General features: G+C 35.4%; 1 protein-coding gene across 1 annotated transcript in view; it reads right to left on the reverse strand.

Annotated features, from left to right (window-relative positions):
• The window catches only part of LOC107560321 (ephrin type-B receptor 4-like), a 52336-nt gene that overhangs the window by 16703 nt on the left and 16400 nt on the right, over nucleotides 1–19233 (reverse strand). The window contains exons 2-3 of the mRNA XM_016244465.1: nucleotides 2080–2181; nucleotides 689–1079 (exon numbers count right to left, since the gene is read on the reverse strand). Coding sequence (XP_016099951.1) covers nucleotides 689–1079; nucleotides 2080–2181 — 493 coding nt within the window. The remainder of the gene's footprint in view (nucleotides 1–688; nucleotides 1080–2079; nucleotides 2182–19233) is intronic.

Genomic DNA, 19233 nt, shown 5'->3' on the forward strand with positions numbered 1-19233 from the left:
TTTTTTTCACTCACTTTATATTTTTCTCTATATATATATATATATATATATATATATATATATATATAATTCTTTTTACATAAGATTTTGATTTCAAACGCTGTTATTTTAAACTTTCTATTCATAAAAAATCCTGAAAAATCCATAATGTGTTTCAAAATATTAAGCAGCGCAACTGTTTTCTGCATTAATAATAATATTAAATGTTTCTCAAGCAGCAAATCAGCATATTATAATGATTTCTGAAGGATCATGTCACACTCAAGACTGGAGTAATGACGTTGAAAATTCAGCTTTGACTTAAAATTACATATAAAAAAATATTCACATAGAAAGCAGTTATTTTAAATTGTGTTAATTTTTCACAATATTACGGGTTTTACTGTATCACATCAATGCAGCTTTGGTGAGCATAAGATATTTTTTGTCTAGACTTATGTTTAGAAAGCTACTCCTGAGAAGAATAACATTTATGTCACATTATAGAAACACAATATATTAAGCACATCAGAATCTGATGTAATGAGTGTATTATATTCTGTGATTTAAATAGCACTGTAAGACACATCAAATAATTTTTCAGCGTTGTTTAATTTAACTGAAATTTGGCTATATTTTTGGCTCCAGCTCATCGCCTTCACAGAGAGCTCCAATTAGCTTCAGAGAAGCCTGTTCTATTCTCACTCACCTCTACACTCCAGCTCTCCATGGCTGGCCTCGAAGCCCGGCAGGCAAGTGCAGGTGGTGGTGGGCTGGTCCACCCACTGTCCATCTTCTCCACAGAACATCTTGGGCGGTCTGGGATTGGGTCCAGGCTGCGCTGCGTTGGCCACACACTGGCCCACTGCCTCCTGGACCAGTGAGCGTGGAACTGTCTCCGGGAAGACGGATAGTGAGCGCATGAGAGCCGGACACTTCTTAAAGAAGACGCGCACGGATAGAAGGGCCATGCATGCGCCCTGGGCCTGGAACGCCAAGTAGAATCCCCGTTTGGTCAAAGGGCCCAAACGCAGCGTTTTGACATTAAACTTCTTCTCTCCACCTTTACGCAGCAGGAAGTCTGCGGCCACCGTGTCCACCTAATGGAAACAGATATACGGCAAAAACTGGTGAGATCCATAAAAGAGAAAAATCACAAAGGTGATCTTTTACACTTGGATTTTTTCCATGAGACAGCAATGAGACTAAATGTGAACACCTCAACTGACCTCATATATATTCAGTGTTTTCCAGGATTGAGAATAAATGGAGAGAAAATTAGAAAACAATCAAACAATCCAAGTCTTCCAAAGCCCAAAGGACGTGGTATGCTATCGACATTTTCATTTTATAGATTTAGTTTCACTGTATCCTAAAATTAAATAGAATTGCACTTAATTTTACAAAATTTGCACTTGTAATGTACCTCAAAAAGTTATTTCTTTTTTAAGTACTTCCAGATAATATATAATATTAATGAAATAAAAGGCCACTTAAGTGTACTTGGAATACACTTTCATAACTACAAGCAAGCTTTCAAAATATATCAAAGTTTTTCTTTAAAGCATATTTTAAATAATTGTTTTAAAATATATATGTATCAAATATATATATTTGTCATGCTTTAAAGAAGTACACTTATTTTGACGTGTTGAATAACATGCTAAAGAACATTTAAGGTACTTGATAATGTTAATTGATATTGCATTTAAAGGTAATATTATAAATGTACTAAATTTCAACTTCATTATGTGTACTTACAAATAAATTTAAATACTTGACATACAAGTTTCAGTAGAAATTACAATTAAGTATTTTATTTATTTTATGAGAAATACTTACGTCCTTACGTTAATACTTAATCCTTCAGTCCTTACGAAGTGGGTCAAAAAAGCAATCTAAAGTTTAGCGAACTGCATTTAATATAACTCTTTAAAACATTTTCATGTAATTTCAAGAAACATTTGAGAATAAATTGATATGTGAATGAGATATAACCGAAATCTATTACATTTTCCTTTCAGTAACATTAATAACATCTCTTATTTCTACAATTTTCCATGCGTATTCGAGTGCATATGATTGTCTGCATGTGTGCACCTTGGTATAGGGGTTCTCCATCCACGCTGGGTGGGTTGCTGTCGCGTCATCCGTGTCGCTCTGGTAGTAGTAATTGCATTTTATGCACACTTGTAGTATAATCTTAACATATATAAGTAAAAGTATATTTTAAAAAACTCGCATTAATGCAGTAAAAGACCACTTAAGTGTACTTAAAGAGAGACACTTTCATTACAGTTTCTTAACACACTTAAAGGGATAGTTCACCCAAAAAAGAAGATATTTTGAAGAATGTGGGTAACTAAAAAGTTGTTGGTCCCCATTTACCAAAAATACTATGGAAGTGTCAATGGCTACCATCAACTGTTTGGTTACCAACCTTCTTTTTTTTCAACAGAAGAAAAATTAAATGACCGAATTTCCTATACAAGTACAGTTTAAAATCAACTTTCTTTAAAGAAGTACACTTATTTTGATATGTTGACTATCATACTAAAGCACATGTTTTTAACTAGCATGGTTTCAAAAGCAAGATTTCCTCAGTCCTCAGCTTCACCACAGCATTTGTTTTTGCTGGTCCACTAGCAAAAACAGCAGCGACCATTAAAACCCATGGAAATTCATGTAGATCTGCTGTTTTTTCAGCACGGTATGACACGGCAACATCTGAGCAATTACATTTTTCCTCCGAGCGCACAGAGGGCAAGGGAAGTTCCCTGAGGTTCGATGGTTTGGTTATCAAATCACGGCCAGCAGAAGCTTTGGCAAAAACAAATCTAGAAACTATGGGTGTTTTTCCCTCTCATACCGACTTGCATAGCTGCAGTATCCCACAGGGAAACTGACGGACATGGGAACAAGGGCACAGCCTAATTTTACACTTGCACACATATACAGCGACAATACAAAATCACTATATAGAGTTTCAACCCAGCGGTGAATGATGGTCATTTAATTTCCAGTGAACATCCTTCCTTTCATCCATTTCCACTCTCTCTCTCTCTGCTCTTGATTGCGTTTTTGCTTGAACTGGCTGTTGGTCATTACTTATTGATGGTGGTGATGGGTTTTAATCAGGCATTCATTCAGTCACCCCCTCCAGACTTCCGTGCACATATCTGGCCCTGGGGTTCTTGCTATGAGAGCTGCGGTGGTCATGTGACCAACCGAAGGCACCGCACGGTTCAAACCGGCTCCAATCACAAAGATCCTTTGATCTAAAAATACTACCACGGAATATATTTCTCTCTCTCTCCTGCCGTTATTTGTTCAAACTCCTTTCTTATCCTCGTCTCTAAGGAGGAACACCTTTATTGCTCTTTTTTGCATGCGCTTTTCCCATGAGTGTAAGAGTTTAGCATACAGAGATGGAATCGATGCGTTTCTGTCTGTAAGTATCTGGGTCAAGACTTGTCTTGGGGACTGGAAGTTTCTGCGGGTTCATACCTCAGAAAAGCATCAATGACATGAAGAAAAAGGCATTGTTTAAGCACAGATGACCTCAGGGAGAACACTGGTTATGTTCCGAATAGATATTACACACTGTGCAGTATATACTTTATAACGTCTAACATGTAAAACAGTTAACAACTTCAAACTTTTGTATGCTACATTGCCGTTACATGACATTACTATGTTAAATGTTTAATTTTGTGAATAATATTGTTCATTTTCTGAAGTCGCAAAGAGGCTGAAGTAGCAACAGCACTTTTTTTTTTCTTTTGGTATTGTGATGTACATTCGAATGAAATGTATTTAAAAAAATAAAAAGTAGGGCGGGACTTAGTTCTATCTGATTGGCTTGCATTCGGTTTTAAGAAAGAGGCGGGGTTTAAGCAGACTAAGTGATTGGAGAAATCCTGCATATGTCACCAGAGAGAAGTCTGTCATTTCACTGACATTTGACATTTTGATTAAAAATTATGAGGTTAAAAAAAAAGAAAATCAAATATATGCATGGATGACTAGTTCAATATATCAATAAGAAGCATTTAAAAAAACAGATAGACTTAAAATCCAGTTTTATGTAAAATGTCTTTACTTTTGGCAGCTCAATTAATAATAATAATAATAATAATAAAATAAAAAGCTTCTGTCAGTTTGTCACACTGAAATTCGAAATTAGTCAAATTGATGGTTTACAATGTGCACTTTTTATTATTGTTAAACCATAAAGTTTAAAAAAAAAAGAAAATCAAATATATGCATGGATGACTAGTTCAATATATCAATAAGAAGCATTTAAAAAAACAGATAGACTTAAAATCCAGTTTTATGTAAAATGTCTTTACTTTTGGCAGCTCAATCAAATAATATATATTAATAATAATAATAATAATAATAAAATAAAAAGCTTCTGTCAGTTTGTCACACTGAAATTCGAAATTAGTCAAATTGATGGTTTACAATGTGCACTTTTTATTATTGTTAAACCATAAAAAGCAATTTCATTGTTTGAAATAAAATAAACATGATCTGAAATAAAATAAAATATTAAAAAACCTATTTCATTTCTTCTAGTTGCCAAGACAACATTTTTAATTTTAGTTTAGTCAAAGTACTATAATAGCTAAAAAATAAAGAAATGCAAATTAAATCTAAAACTTAATAAAAATGTATTATTTAAATTTAATAAAATTAAATATTTCAAAAAAATTAACTTATTTCATAATATTATTTCTTATCTTCGTCTAGTTCAGTAGAAGTGCTAAAATAACTCAAACTAAAAACTCAATAAATACTACATAAACATAAAAAAACGAGTAAAATGAAAATTATAATAAAATAAAATTACAAAATAAAAATAAAATAAAATTACAAAAAATGAAAACACAAAATATAAAAATGAAATATTTGAAATTTTAACAAATACTTTAATATTATTTATTAATATGATAGTAACAGTAGTCTCTGGCTGTATATTCAGCAAATGCAGTATTTCATCCGTATTTTGTGTGTACAGAAAATTAGCATACTGCATAAACATACTGCAAGACTAGTATGAGTAGTGCAGTAGTACACCACTGCGACACACCCGGTGAGCCTCTATCTGTATGTATCTGGGTTGGAACTTGTCTTGGGGACTGGAAGCTTCCTGTTGTTGGTTTTCACCTCAGAATCGAATCAATATTCAAAATAAAAATCAAAACTCTGTATTTGAGCGTGCAGGGCCGCAGGGAGAACACTGGCAGGTGCTCTTTCTCACTCAGTGACACCTCCACACGCTCCTCCCTAATGCCATCCATCTTCCAGACATTTCTCCCTCTCGCCTTCATTATTCTCCCCATCACTTTTGCTTTTCCTGCTTTCAAATTTCACATTCCTTTCTAGCCATCCGTCCGTTTCCATTTCTCTTCTCAATAACTCCATATGTCCCCGCCACACTCTTTATCTCCATCCCTCTCCCGCCTCTGATGTGGAGAGGCTGGGGCCGGCTGATAACCGCCGTCCAGCTCAGAGAATCAAAGCGAGCGGCGCCCGGGAGGCCGGAGGGGAGGATGAAAGAGGGATGAGAGGGGAAGAGTGCTGGGCAAGGGAGGACACAGGGCGGGAGCTTTTGGAGATGAGAACAAAAAAAGAAGGAGCTAGAGAGAGAGGGATGAGACAGGACAGATTTCTGACGGTGATTTCCCACTGTGAGTTTTGCTCCGAGTTCAGAGGGAAAACTAATTACAGACTCATCTACATTAAAATGCACATGCACACATACAGGTGAATCTCATGAAATCTGTTGAGAACGTGCTCAGGTCATATTTCACCCCACAAAAAAAAAGAAATTATATGTTACATACTTTTTATTTTTTAATTGAGATTTCCATGAAAATTACTTTCCCCTCAAACTCTCATTAGTGTAATTTATACAAAAATATTTCCTGTTATCATTACTATTATTAAAAACAAATATTAATATGAATAACTCTACTACTGAAATATGATACAACATTGCTGTTCATTTAAGCTGATATAAAATTAAATATAAATATATTTTTTAATTAATTTCAGTTTCAGATTTTTTTAGATCAAGCAATTTCAAACAGGAAATAAATAAAAAATGGGGGGGAAAAACTCAAATTCAAAAAATTCAAAAGTAACATAAGTAAAAAACATAAAAAAGTCATATTTAAAAAAAGCAAAAAGCACAATAAAAAAATAACAATAATTAAAATGAAAACTGTAAATATAAATACTGTTTAATTCAAAATATTAATAAAAATAATAATAGTATAGAAATAATATTAAAATAACGCTGTTGAGAATACATCATGAATTATATTTTGTTTTTATAATTAATCGTACTATTTTTGTTTTGTATATATTTATATATTGTATTGTATTATCTGTATTAGATAGATAGATAGATAGATAGATAGATAGATAGATAGATAGATAGATAGATAGATAGAATTCTGAATGCATACATCCTAATGGTCCTAAAATAACTTAAAAAAATAATAAAATACAATTATATAAAATAAATAAAAAGTTTAATTTTTTTAACTTAAAGTTATTATTTATTTATTTATTTACTTGTTGGTATGAATTATGACCTGGAGATTCATCCATGAAGCTTGTGTATGAACACCAGGTTAGTGAAGAACTACGGTGTGTGAGGTAATAGATTATGGTCTGTTACAGTGGGGGGGGGTGTGTGTGTGTGTGTGTGTGTGTGTGTGTGTGTGCCTGTATGTAATTACAGTGGTCTATATCCTGCTGTCTACTCTATCATTACTTATAATGGGCCAGGAAAAAGTGTGTTTCTCCTTACGGCTTGTCTCAAAAAATAGGTTAGATTAGATACAGTGAGACTCTAAAGTTGACACCAGGATTATCACTCACCTGACACACACGCACACACACACACACACACACACCTGCACATCTGTCCATACGTCTCTGGCCTGATATCATCAGTAGCGGCTGCTGTTCTGATGGATTAGGCTCCCGGTGGGCAATTTTTGTTCAAGCCTGTTTTTTTTGTTGTTGACCCGTTTAATGCAGTGCTCCTGCTTAGACACACTGTACTGCATGGCTCTCACACGAAATATAACCTAAATGCACTTCAGTGATAACTCTGCAGCAAATTCACAAGTGAGACTTTTACATCTCGGCTGTGTCTCCTATGAAGCAATGAGATTAAATGGAGAGCTAATGGTGACTTCAAGTCGATTTTTGAGGAAAAGACCCTAATATCTCATGTGTTTAGTTTCAGAGATCTTAATGTCTTAAACTACACTCCATTTTGCCAAAATGTCATGTCTGCAATAAAATATCAGAAATTTTAAATAAACATTTGTCATCAAATTCTTTATGAGCTATTTTATCCAGTCAATACAATACGTATTTAAGGAATTTTAAGAGAACAATCAGAGAATCTGAGAAATTGTGCACTTTATTATCCCTCCTCAGCTTAAAAAAGAGCAATATAATATTCCAGTGGGTTAGGAAATAAAAGGTAACTTGAGGCTTTTGTGACAACCATAGGCTTGAATAGTGCTTTTGAATAGTAGTGAACACACCTGGTGTTCACTACTATTTAAAAGCACTATTCAAAATGTTTTTGAAAGAAGTCTCTTCAGCTCACTAAGGCTGCATATGTTCATTCAAAAATACAATAAACAGTAATATTTTGAAATATTAACAGTGAAAAAACAGTTTTCTATCTGAATAAAAAGTCATTTATTCCTGAGATGCAAAGCTGAATTGTAAGCATCATTACTCCAGTCTTCAGTGTCACATAACAGAAACCATGTGCTCAAGAAACAGTTCTTATTATTATCAGTGCTGGAAACAGCTGTGCGGTTTCATGTTTTTGTGGAAACCGTGAGTATTCCGAATTCTTTAATGAACAGAAAGTTCAAAAGAACAGCATTTATTTGAAATAGAATACTCTGTAACATTATAAAAGTCCTTCTGTCACTTTTGAACAATTAAATCATCCTTGTTTAATAAAAGTATGATTTTCTTTTAAAAACATACAAACAAAAACTCTAACTGACCCCAAACTTTTGAATAGTGTGTGTGTGTGTGTGTGTGTGTGTGTGTGTACACTTGTTTATGCTACATTGTAAGGACCAAATGTTCCCACAAGGATAGTAAAACCTGACGTTTTTGACATTTTGGGGACCGGCCTGTGGTAAAAAAAAAAAAAAATTATAAAAAAAATAGTAAATTATGTTTATCTGAAAGTGTAACAATGCAAACAGGTTTTCTGTAAGGGGTAAGTTTAGGGTTAGGGGATAGAAAATATCGTTTGATCAGTAAAAGTAATAGAAATCTATGGAAAGTCCCCACAATTCACAGAAACATTGTGTGTGTGTGTGTGTGTGTGTGTGTGTGTGTGTGTGTGTGCGTGCGTGCGTAGTCTGATATCTCCTGACTTTTATTTTATGAATAATGGCAAACGTGACTCTGTATTTGTGTCTGAGCATGTCAGCATGTTAAGACGTGTGTATGAGCGTCTTGTTTGTTTCTCACCTCTGCAGGTAAAGTATGAGTGTTTGTCTGCTTCACGTTTGTATCTCATTTATGTCTGTCTTCTGTATGAGTGTGTGTCTAGAAAAGCTCAGTGGAAAATTGTATTGCTCCGAGGTTGCTTTTCAACGCTGGGGAAACTTAACAGAGTTCTCAAAATGATTAATTAAAATAGTAATTTTTACAATCGAGTAGGGCAATTGTTGATATACAGTAAACTGCTGCCATAAAATAAGACAACAAACTCAATAAGTCCAAAGTGATTTTAATAAGAAATGTCTCAAAGTTCTAATCAAAGTATCCAGACATTGGTATTTTTCGAGATTTGAGCAAAGTTGAAGAGGATATTGTGAAATGACTATGATTTTTCCCAAGGCAAAAGTCTCCATTTATTCTCTACTTTATCTCATAGCTATCTTAGAATAACAGTTGAGATAGTTGAGGAATTTTTTTTCTTACAGAAATCTTGAATGTAAATCACACACTGTGGTACGTGACCTTGAGCTGATATCATGCCTTGAGTGTTTCCTGTGTGCACTCCAAACCTCTTTAATTATAGACACATCCTCACTTTCTCTCAAAGGTAAATGACAGAAGACCAGCACCAGGCTACAATTAGTCTTTCACTTTAATTAAGGAAAAGAGACAGTGCCAATTACTGAAAGAGAAGGAGAGAGAGGGAGAGGGAGAGGGAGAGAGGAGAAAGTGAAAGGAGGGGGAAGGATGGAAAATGGAAAGGAGGTGAAAAAAGGAGGCCAAGGAGAAAGAGTGGCAGAGGGGAGATGAAAGGGAAAACAGGGATTAGGACGAGATGGATGGAGATGAACAGATAGTGAAGAGAGATGAGCATTTAATTCGAGCACTGTAGCATGGCGGTGTGTTTGTGTGTATAATGGTTTATTACTGAAGCACACCTGGACTACAGATGATTCAACTAGGAATGTACAAAACCACACACTTGCAAAAGCGCTGTCTAAACGATTAGTTGGAGATCAAAAAGGACCATATTCACTTTCTCAGTAAACATTCCTAGTCTTATTGTGAACAATTCATCTGTATGCGACAAGTTATTCCAAAGAAAACAAAAGTTCTTATTTGTAATCTTTCATCAAGTGCGATAACTTATTCAGCCTCTCAAATGACTTTCTGTTCCGGCTAATATCATCAAGCCCTCTTATTTTACATTCCCTCTAACCACCAGACTACATTCATATGTAACACCTGTTTTTCATGTTTCAATCAGTTTATGATGCATAAAGTCCTGGCCTACAGTTTTTCTTGTTGAATATTTTGTTTCACTGTCAGATAACAGAAGTACCATTGTGAAGAAGTATACGTTCACACTTTTTTATTAGCATACTTTTGAAAAGAGATCTTATTACGGAAATAATATAATATATTTTTGAACACCTAATTGCATGTTAATTACAATTAAATGAACACTTATTGTAGCTGCAATTTATATTAAATGCAATTATCTGAACTTTAGATTGCTATTTTGACACACCAAAGTACATCTTTATATGTAATTTCATAATTACTGCTATTGTCTTTTAAAGTGTACTGCTGAATTTACTGACACGCCTTTATTATTAACTAAAATATACTTTAAATGTTCTATGGAAACTTGTATGTCATTTAACATTTTTGTACACATTTGTAATGATGTTGCAGTTTAGTAAACTTAAAATATATTAATTTTAAATGTAATATCAAAAAACAAACTACAGTTAAATTATGATAAAGTACTTAAGATGTGTTTTAGTATGTTAATCGACACATCAAAATTATTGTATTTCTTTAAAGCGTGACAAGATTATTAAAACATGACTTAAAAAATACTTTAAAGCAAAACTTGTAATTTGACATTATTACAAAGTGCACTTTAGAAAATGTATTAAGAAAAATCTCTCTTTAAGTACACTTTAAGTTGACCATCCAATTCTTAGCTTCTACACCACTAAGAAAGAGAAACCAGAAATAAGACTTGTTTAATATCTTAGTTGGCTACTGAGTTTTACTAAAACACACACACACCTTTTACAACATAAGCAGATAAGCCAACCTGCCTAACTCGGTGAAGCGGTGAAACATCTGCAACTTGCACAGACAAAATACAACTTCTCAAGCTCTCTTATGAAAACAAAACTTTGTCTCTGAAAGAGACCACCATGAATAATGATTTGCTCCTGTTACTATGGCGTCGTCAGATTGGGACATGTGAAAGGAAAGTGGACTGCTCCTAAGTCCATGTTAAACGAATGAACAATACTTCTCTCGTCTCAACTTGTTTACATATTTCATTTAGGCTGACGCATCTTTGAGTGTGGATTCGTTTCCTAGCAGTCAGCCTTTCAGCAAACGCACGCTAGACAGTGTTTGCACTTGTATTGCTGTTGGGAGAAAATGACAAAGAAAGAGAGCGAAAAAGACAGAAATTGTTTGCTTTTAGACACAAAAACACTGAAAAGCCTGAAACATACTCTATGTAAGTATGCAAACGCAAATGTTTGCCAGGTGCGTTGAAAGCGTATGGTCTGATGTACATATTTAACTTGCGTTACTCTGGCAGTAGCAAACTTCAGTGCTTGAGGTGAGTTTTTGTACAAAAGTTTTTGTAGGCCAACTTGTGAGTTTGCATCACCCTGGTTCTCTCGACAAAAACCCAAAATATTTTTTTCCGTTGGCTTTTGGATTATTGCAGAAAATAAACTCTGTGACAAGCAAAAGTTTAGGTTTCTTACATGTTTTGTTTATCATGGTAATCTGCACAAATGATCACAACTTTTAGGATTTAAAGCCTAAGTACAATTGGCAGAAGTAGAAAGCTAAACGTAGGCTATAGGATAATTTCTGGTAATGCGAAGAATGTTGTATGTTCTTGCATTGTGTTAAGAATTTTATTTGGGAGATCCTTGAAATCAAGCTTGGTTGGCAAAAATCATTTGCATTCACAGACCTAAATAATATGTTTTGGGCCTTAAATGTAAAGTTTACATGCATTTAAATGTGAAGCACCCATGTCCAAAAAGAGATTATCACAATACTTATAGCCTACTATGTATTTACTGTGCACAACATCTGAATTTCTGTTTGTATCTGAATAACCATCTACATTCGCCAAATCGTTCATGTAAACTCCTGTACAATGCACTCAACAATCCTTTGATGAATAAACCAGAAGTAATATCAACCGCTTTTGATTTATTAATTGGTAAGCTTGTGTAAGTGAAAATATTTTACACAAAATTGGATAAAAAAAGTAAAAACTATTCACAAAAGTGTACTGTGCGGTATATAGTGCACAGTATGCTGTAAGCTAATCTTTCATTCCCAGCATAGCCAAGGACTTCCTTTGCAATCTGTTGAACTCTTGAGCTGTATTGATGTGCAGGCCATCAGCTACCATCACAGCTTTTATTATCATTACATCCCCATATGGCTACTCACACGGTACATCATGAACACACACACACACACAAACTGACCCTTAATCATATCCACTACAACACACACACACACTCATTGAGTAAGTATCAGTGGGAGCCAGGAGGCGTGCTGGTTTGATCGGAGTGTGAACAGAGAAAGCAGACTGTTCCTGTCTGTTGCACGCACACGCACACACACACACACACACACACACACACACACACACACACACACACACACGCACACACATTGGCCCAGCATAACCCCAGAAGATATCTGATACATAATACACTCTCTGCATGACTCTCCTCTTTCAATCTTTTTTTTCCTCCATATCCTTTCTTTTCTGATTCCTTAATTTCTAACCAAGCTTTCAGTGAAGATCAGAGAGCATGAGCATGACAAAACCATTTGTGCTTACACAGTACAAATTCATAAAAAGACATTATAGTGAAGCATTATGACTTCGTATGACACTTCATTCATGTGTGTGTTTATTTAGCTACTCTTTGGGGACAAATTTGTCCCCATGAAGTGAGCTAAATATGGCAAACACTCCCCTTTGGGGACGACCTAATGGGTCATATATTAAATGTTTCTGTTTTAATTAAATGGAAATGGGATATACTTAGGGTGAGAGTTAATCTGTAGTATTTATAATTACCTTCATATAAAAATAATTTCGACATGTCCTCATTCAGCTAAATAAATGTGTGTATAACAAGTCCAAGTGGTAGTTTGAAAAAAAGGGGATAAACTACATAAAAACCCTTGTTAAACATTGCCCCATTAGTCAAACACTACGCTATGTGTGTTTGCGGGGGGGGGGGGGGTTATTACATTTTTTAACCAGTCTTGAAGTTTGTGTGTCAAGTGTTAAAACTTCTAAAATAATATCCCAGATATCTGCTTTGTAAGGTGATTGCACTTTTAGAAACAAAGACACTATAGTTCATTTAACATATTAAATGTGTTACTAATTGAAAATTTGCTGAACAAGAAACCTGTAGTTGCCTTGGGGAATTTACTGGCTGAATGGGGCATTCTGCATTTAGTAAACCAACAAATTCAAACTGGCAAATGGAGTGTCATGTGGGACAACTAAAACAATAGTCAAGTGAACCTAAAATCTGAATGTAGTTATGTTGAAATTTTACATTCTCAACAACTACAGTTTTTACAGTGTGTGTATGTAAACCTAAACATGTCCAAGCATCACCCAGAATGTTTGTGGAAACCACAGCTTATGTGTGTGGAAACACAAGCTTCCATGTTTTTGTCAATGCCAACACTTAATCCACTCCACACACACACACACACACACACACACACACACACACATAAAAATAAAGGTGCTTCACGATGCCATAGAATAACCTTTTTGTCTAAATGGTTCCATAAAGAACCTTTAACATCTGAAGAACCTTGTTGTTTCACAAAAGGTTCTTTGTGGCGAAAGAAGGTTCTTCAAATTATAAAAAGTTAAGAAAGAGATGGTTCTTTAAAGAACCTTTGACTGAATGGTTCTTTGTGGAACCAAAAATGGTTCTTCTAAAGTATCGCTTTGAAGAACCTTTAAAGCACCTTTATTTCTAAGAGTGCACCTAACCTATTTTAAGAGCACCCAGACACCTTAGTGCAGATCTTTCAGAAATACATGTCTCTTCTCTGTTTTTAATTATCTGTCTTAACAAAGGATCTTTGTGAGGAAATTATCTGTGAATGCATTAACCAGGGATATTAATTCACAAGAAAGCATGTTAATAGCGTTTAATGTGATTTATTTAAGAAGGATGTGTACATCATTCCTATAAACCAACCATATATTAGTATTAGGTTTAGAGCAGGTTATGGATTTAATTAAGAAACAACAAAAATGCAACCAGCAAGGCTGCATTGGGAAGGAAATGGAGGGGGTTGCACAGGTATACAGGATGGAGAGATAGAGAAACCATAGAAGCAGGAGGCACGTGCTGTGAATTGCAGAGAAGACGAATGGCTTTGAATGTGCAGTCGCCAGCGGGGGGCAAGTGGGGGAGTGCAAGCTCGGGAGAGGCACAGAATGAGGCTCATTTTTTTTGGGATAAGAGAGATCTCACACTGGGCCCTAATGGGGGAACTAACATGCGATTCAGACGAGAATGCTTGTGCTCTGTTTGAAAAGTGTAATGTGATATATGACAAGATTAGTGGAAAGGTTCATATACCTTACATGGAAACACATTGCTCTGTTTATCTCTTCACAAAACTTCCTGCAAAGCATGACAGTTTTGCAGATTTGTTGATGTACGTGATACAATTCTTCGAGAAAACTGGTCAAGAAATGTTTCATCCCATAGGCGCCTAAGAGATTAACAGAGTTGTAACGAATCAAAGCAGGCTAAAAAGTTTCAAGAACTCTTTAGAGCTCACAATAGGACATGCACAGAAAGTGAGATGTTTACAGACACTAAACAACGTACTGGCGTAGCAAAGTAACCATATATGTGAAGTGGATATAAAACAGGATTTTCATCATCAAAACAGCTTTTATAGTTTGATGTATAAAAAGTGTTTTGCAATTAAGCTTTGTTTTTTAAGAGAATTAATTCAGGTTCTGATGTCTTTGTATATGAGCACCTAATCAAAAAACAGACAATCTCATTTTGGTGTACTGTGGAATATTACGTGTCACACAAGCCAAGCATTTTGCGAAAGTATATTTCAGGAGCTGCTCAATCAACTGATACCAGAACCAGCAGCTCATTTCTATGCAGTATCTCCAGTAGACCTGAAAACCAGAGAGTAAATGGGCTTATTTTCAGGCTGAAAAAATATCACTCCAAAGGGTGAAAATGACAAACAGTGCGGCATCTGACTCTCTGGCAAAGGGTGCATTTACACAAGCAGGACAAGTCTTTTGCTGGTTTAGGAACAACATTACTATCAAACACTCATAGTTTTAACTCTAATCATGACCCTAGTCCTGCTACAAACCTTATAGGCAGTTGTTCAAGCCTCTAACCGCAAACTAAAGCCTAACCCCAAAATCCAGGATTAATAAGAAAGTTGTTCTAGGACCAAGGATGCTGGAACGCTTTCTACTTGAGTAAACTGTGTTAAAGGATTGTTTCACACAAAAATGAAAAATCTGTCATCATTTACTTGCCCTTGTGTTATTTCAAACCCACAAGACTCATTCAACTTCAAAACACGAAGATAATTTTAATAAAAACCTGAGAGTTTTGGTTAAATGGCTTTCAGTTAAGGGACAGTAATCTCTGAAAGATCATTAAAAATCTCTTCATTTGGGTTTCGTAGATGAAAAAAGTCTTATGGGTTTGGAACAACAAGAGGGTGAGCAAATGATGACAATTTTTTAAATGAACTAATCTTTTAAGCCTGACACAAGTTACGAAGGTTGAAACAGCTAGTTGAAACAGACCTGATGCGTTGACTAGAGGCAGAACTAATCAGCGTCATCACCACTAACGTCCTACTAGGGATGTGCACTGTGACTAATTTCACTGAGGTTTAAACTGAAATTTTGTAACCGACTAATCGACTAGTCTAAAAGTATGAAACCCTCAGAAGACAGTTAAAAACACTGTACGATCCATTTGAAATACTTAATCTACGAATCAAACGGTCAAATAATTCTCATTTTCCATCAGCTCGTTAAATTGGCAACACTGACGGCAACAAAAGCTGAATGAAAATACAAATTCACTCTCTGACAGTAGATGGCACTTTTGGACAAGCAGAAATGCAGCAGTTACCATGTTTATCTCTGTAACCAAAGCAGCACTGTGCTTAAAAACACTGTTTTATTAGACATTATACGGAGATGACATGAAAAAAAATTAAATGCATGCATGCTTGCAAGGTCTGAGGTGAAATGAAATGATTTTGTTTTTTTGTTCCAGATATAAACTTTTCACAATGATGTATTTTTTAAAACATAGCAGCAGTTCCATTTGGTCAACTAGTCTCTCACATTTCTACCACTAACTAGTTTCCACAAATATATAATCATCCATAAAACAACATAAAATAATTTGCCAGTGATGTTGGAACAAACTTAATTCAAGATTCTCTAAAAACCAATTTGATTGTTACTTAATTGTTGCTGCTTGTCTAAAGTTACCTAATTTTAAAGATATTATTTTTATATACATTTTTACTGGAAATAAGACTGAGAATATCATTTTTGCAGTGCATGAGGGTTGCCAAGAATCCCATCAGGGCTGTAAAGTGTCGATTCTATGAGTTGGCTGCAATCAATCCTGGACCACTGTTAAATTGTAATTGGTTGGATTACTTGAACATGCTCCTTCCAAACTTTCTTAATAACTCTATTATGAAATGTGTCACCACACAAATGTGGTCCACTTACAGAAATGACCCACTGCATTATTGGAGTTCCTAGATCACCTGATCGGTTCTCTTCCTTCTACACTGATTGTGTCTGTCTCTGTAAGGTCAAAGGTCTCCTCTCATGCTAAACAGTGATTCTCAACCGCTTTTAGAGGCGTGTAGGAGGGAATGATGGAGACAGAGAGAAAAAGATAAAACGAGAGACTCTTAGGCTGTCAGCCCCTCATCCATCAGGGCGGTATTGACACTGATGCACTGGCTGAAGAGACGTGAAAGCGAGAGAGAGAGAGAGAGAGAGAGAGAGAGAGATAGAGGGAGTCCAATCCCAACAAGAGCTGCTTGAGCGCTGTTATCATCCTATCAATCCGCACAGTGTTTGGATCGGCAACCGGGGAAATTGCAGACCACACACTCAAACACAAAAAACACACATGAAAGAATAAAAGTTGAAAAAGGATTTCTTCCACATGAGACCCACCATGCATATGCAACTGGAAGCTCTCTGGGTTTGAGACAAACATACTGTGGTAACTCTGTAGAGAGTAAAGGTGCGGGATTGATGATTAGAGATGAGACGCGGAGCTGCAGTTTAAATCTTCAAGCGGCTAATCACAGGATTAACAACCAAAGAGAGAGTGAGGAGTGGGGGAGAGAGGAGAGCGCCGCTTTAAATGCAAATCCCTGTCTTATAAAAATCAGTTCCATTTAATAGGATTTCTGAGGAGGGATGTGCTTTTCTGCAGCGGGAGAGAAGTAGAGGAAACTTCACCACAGCCAAAAAAGAACAAGTGAACCACAAAAAGAAGCGATAAGAATAAAAAGTATTCTGCATCAATATTGCTTTTTGCATCATTATGCCACTAAACATGTATGTTCAAAATGGCACACAATCATATAACATAATTCGGTAACACTTTTGTTTAAGAACCGATTCTCACTATTAACTAGTTGCTTATTAGCATACATTTTACTAGCATATTGGCTGTTTATTAGTACTTATAAAGCACATAATGTCTTATTCTGCATGACCATATTTTAGATCCCTTAATCCACTCCATACCTAAACAACTAACAACTACTTTACTAACTATTAATAAGCAGCAAATTGGGAGTTTATTAATTAAGGCAAATGTCGTCATTTATAGTGAGAATTAGTCCCCAAACTAAAGTGTGACTCATTATTCTTACTATTATTGTGGTATGAATACTTTGCACAGTAAGCAAGTTTCTTGAATGCACTTATTTCTTAGATGACTTACTGATTTTGTCTATTGCAAAACATGATTGCATTGACAAAACTGGTTTAAAACAGAAAAGCAACTATTGCTTGTAGTGTGGTCATGTGATACCACTTGAAAAGATCATTGTATGCTGTGTCACAAACCAGCATACAGTATACACTGCATTGTATGCTTCTATTCCATTCCAAACATAGCCAATCCATGACTGTGACAGTGAATGCATGTGCGTATGACAGAGAGACGAAGATGAGAAGAGTGAGACAGAGAGAAATAAGTGAATAAGTGACAGAAGGTGGAATGGATAAGCTCTTTTTTGCTCCAGGGTAACAGAAGACGGAAGACAGAAGAGTTCCTGAGCTCTGACCTCACATGAAAGCCATTGTTACCTCTCTCTCTTTTAGCTGATATTTCCTCACAAAGGGAATTAGAGATCAGTGCAGTGATCCTCACAGATTTGGCATTAGTTTAATCTCACACAGGGGTTTGAGTTACTACAGAATCAAATCCAATCTCCCCCCAGCTGCTTCTGTTACTGACTTCACCATATTAGTCTTTACAACTGCCAAAGCAACTCCCCCCAGCCCCCCATCTCAGCGAAATAGCAGGTACAGTTACCCAATTGGGTCGTATTGATTTTAGCAATATTCTGGTATCAAACAGGGGCCAGAATTAACACTTGCTAAAGGTAAGTAAAAACTAGAAATAAAAAGAAAATGCTAGATAAAGCCATCAAGACAAAAGCAACAAACTAATTAAAACAGAGGCAGGGCCTATAAACAGTGAAAACATGAGTAACTTCAAAACTATCTTGTCTTTAAACTTTTTTTTTTACGACTTTTTAAATTTATCCAGCAGCTTTCCATTACACTTTCCAAAAAATATATTTTTTTAAAGAACTCATCAATAGAGAGAATTTACCAGAGAAGCTCAATGTCTTAAAACACACCATTGCACAGAAACCCAACGGGAAATTGGTGAGGACTATAACACACCAATATAGAGTTAACTAGGCAAGAGTTAAATCAGTCATTCTTGAGAAGTGGGACAAAACAGGGTGCAAAATTGAAAAAATAAAACCTTGTACTCAGACAAATGAAACTACATTTACGTATCTTATGTACTAAGCTACTGAGCTATGCTTTGATACAACCTCCCAACTTTTCTCTTTTTTAACAAAATGTGCGTTTTTTTAGCTTGGACTGTGTAATATAATTTCAGCTTTATCTTTAACAGCATTCAAGATGTTTTTAACATTTCAAAATACATTCTTGTGTTAGCAGACAGATTACACTTTCACATGTGACCGACAATTCCACAACAAATATAAAATATCATAATGAAATATTATCAAAATATTCAACTGACAGAGGTGACGGAGGTGACAGAACTGACGGAGTTGACACATCTGACGGAGGTGACGAAACCCTGAATTTGTAGTCATTTTAACTATCAAATACATTGAATCAGTCAATTACTGTATTAAAACAAACCGTGAGTATGTTATTGTTTATAAAGCTTTTATTCAAGAGTCACATTTAAGTATTTTGATATATCATTGGAACACAAAATCTTATGGTGGTGACATCTGACGGTGTTGACAAATTTGGCATTTCTCATTTCATGTTCATGTAGTAGCCATTTTATTTTTTTCTGTTGATGCTAGATGCTAATGGAACCTGCTTCAGGAGAATAAAAT

This window comes from Sinocyclocheilus grahami, unplaced genomic scaffold (genome assembly GCF_001515645.1).
Source record: "Sinocyclocheilus grahami isolate Dianchi unplaced genomic scaffold, SAMN03320097.WGS_v1.1 scaffold720.1, whole genome shotgun sequence".
Taxonomy (NCBI): domain Eukaryota; kingdom Metazoa; phylum Chordata; class Actinopteri; order Cypriniformes; family Cyprinidae; genus Sinocyclocheilus; species Sinocyclocheilus grahami.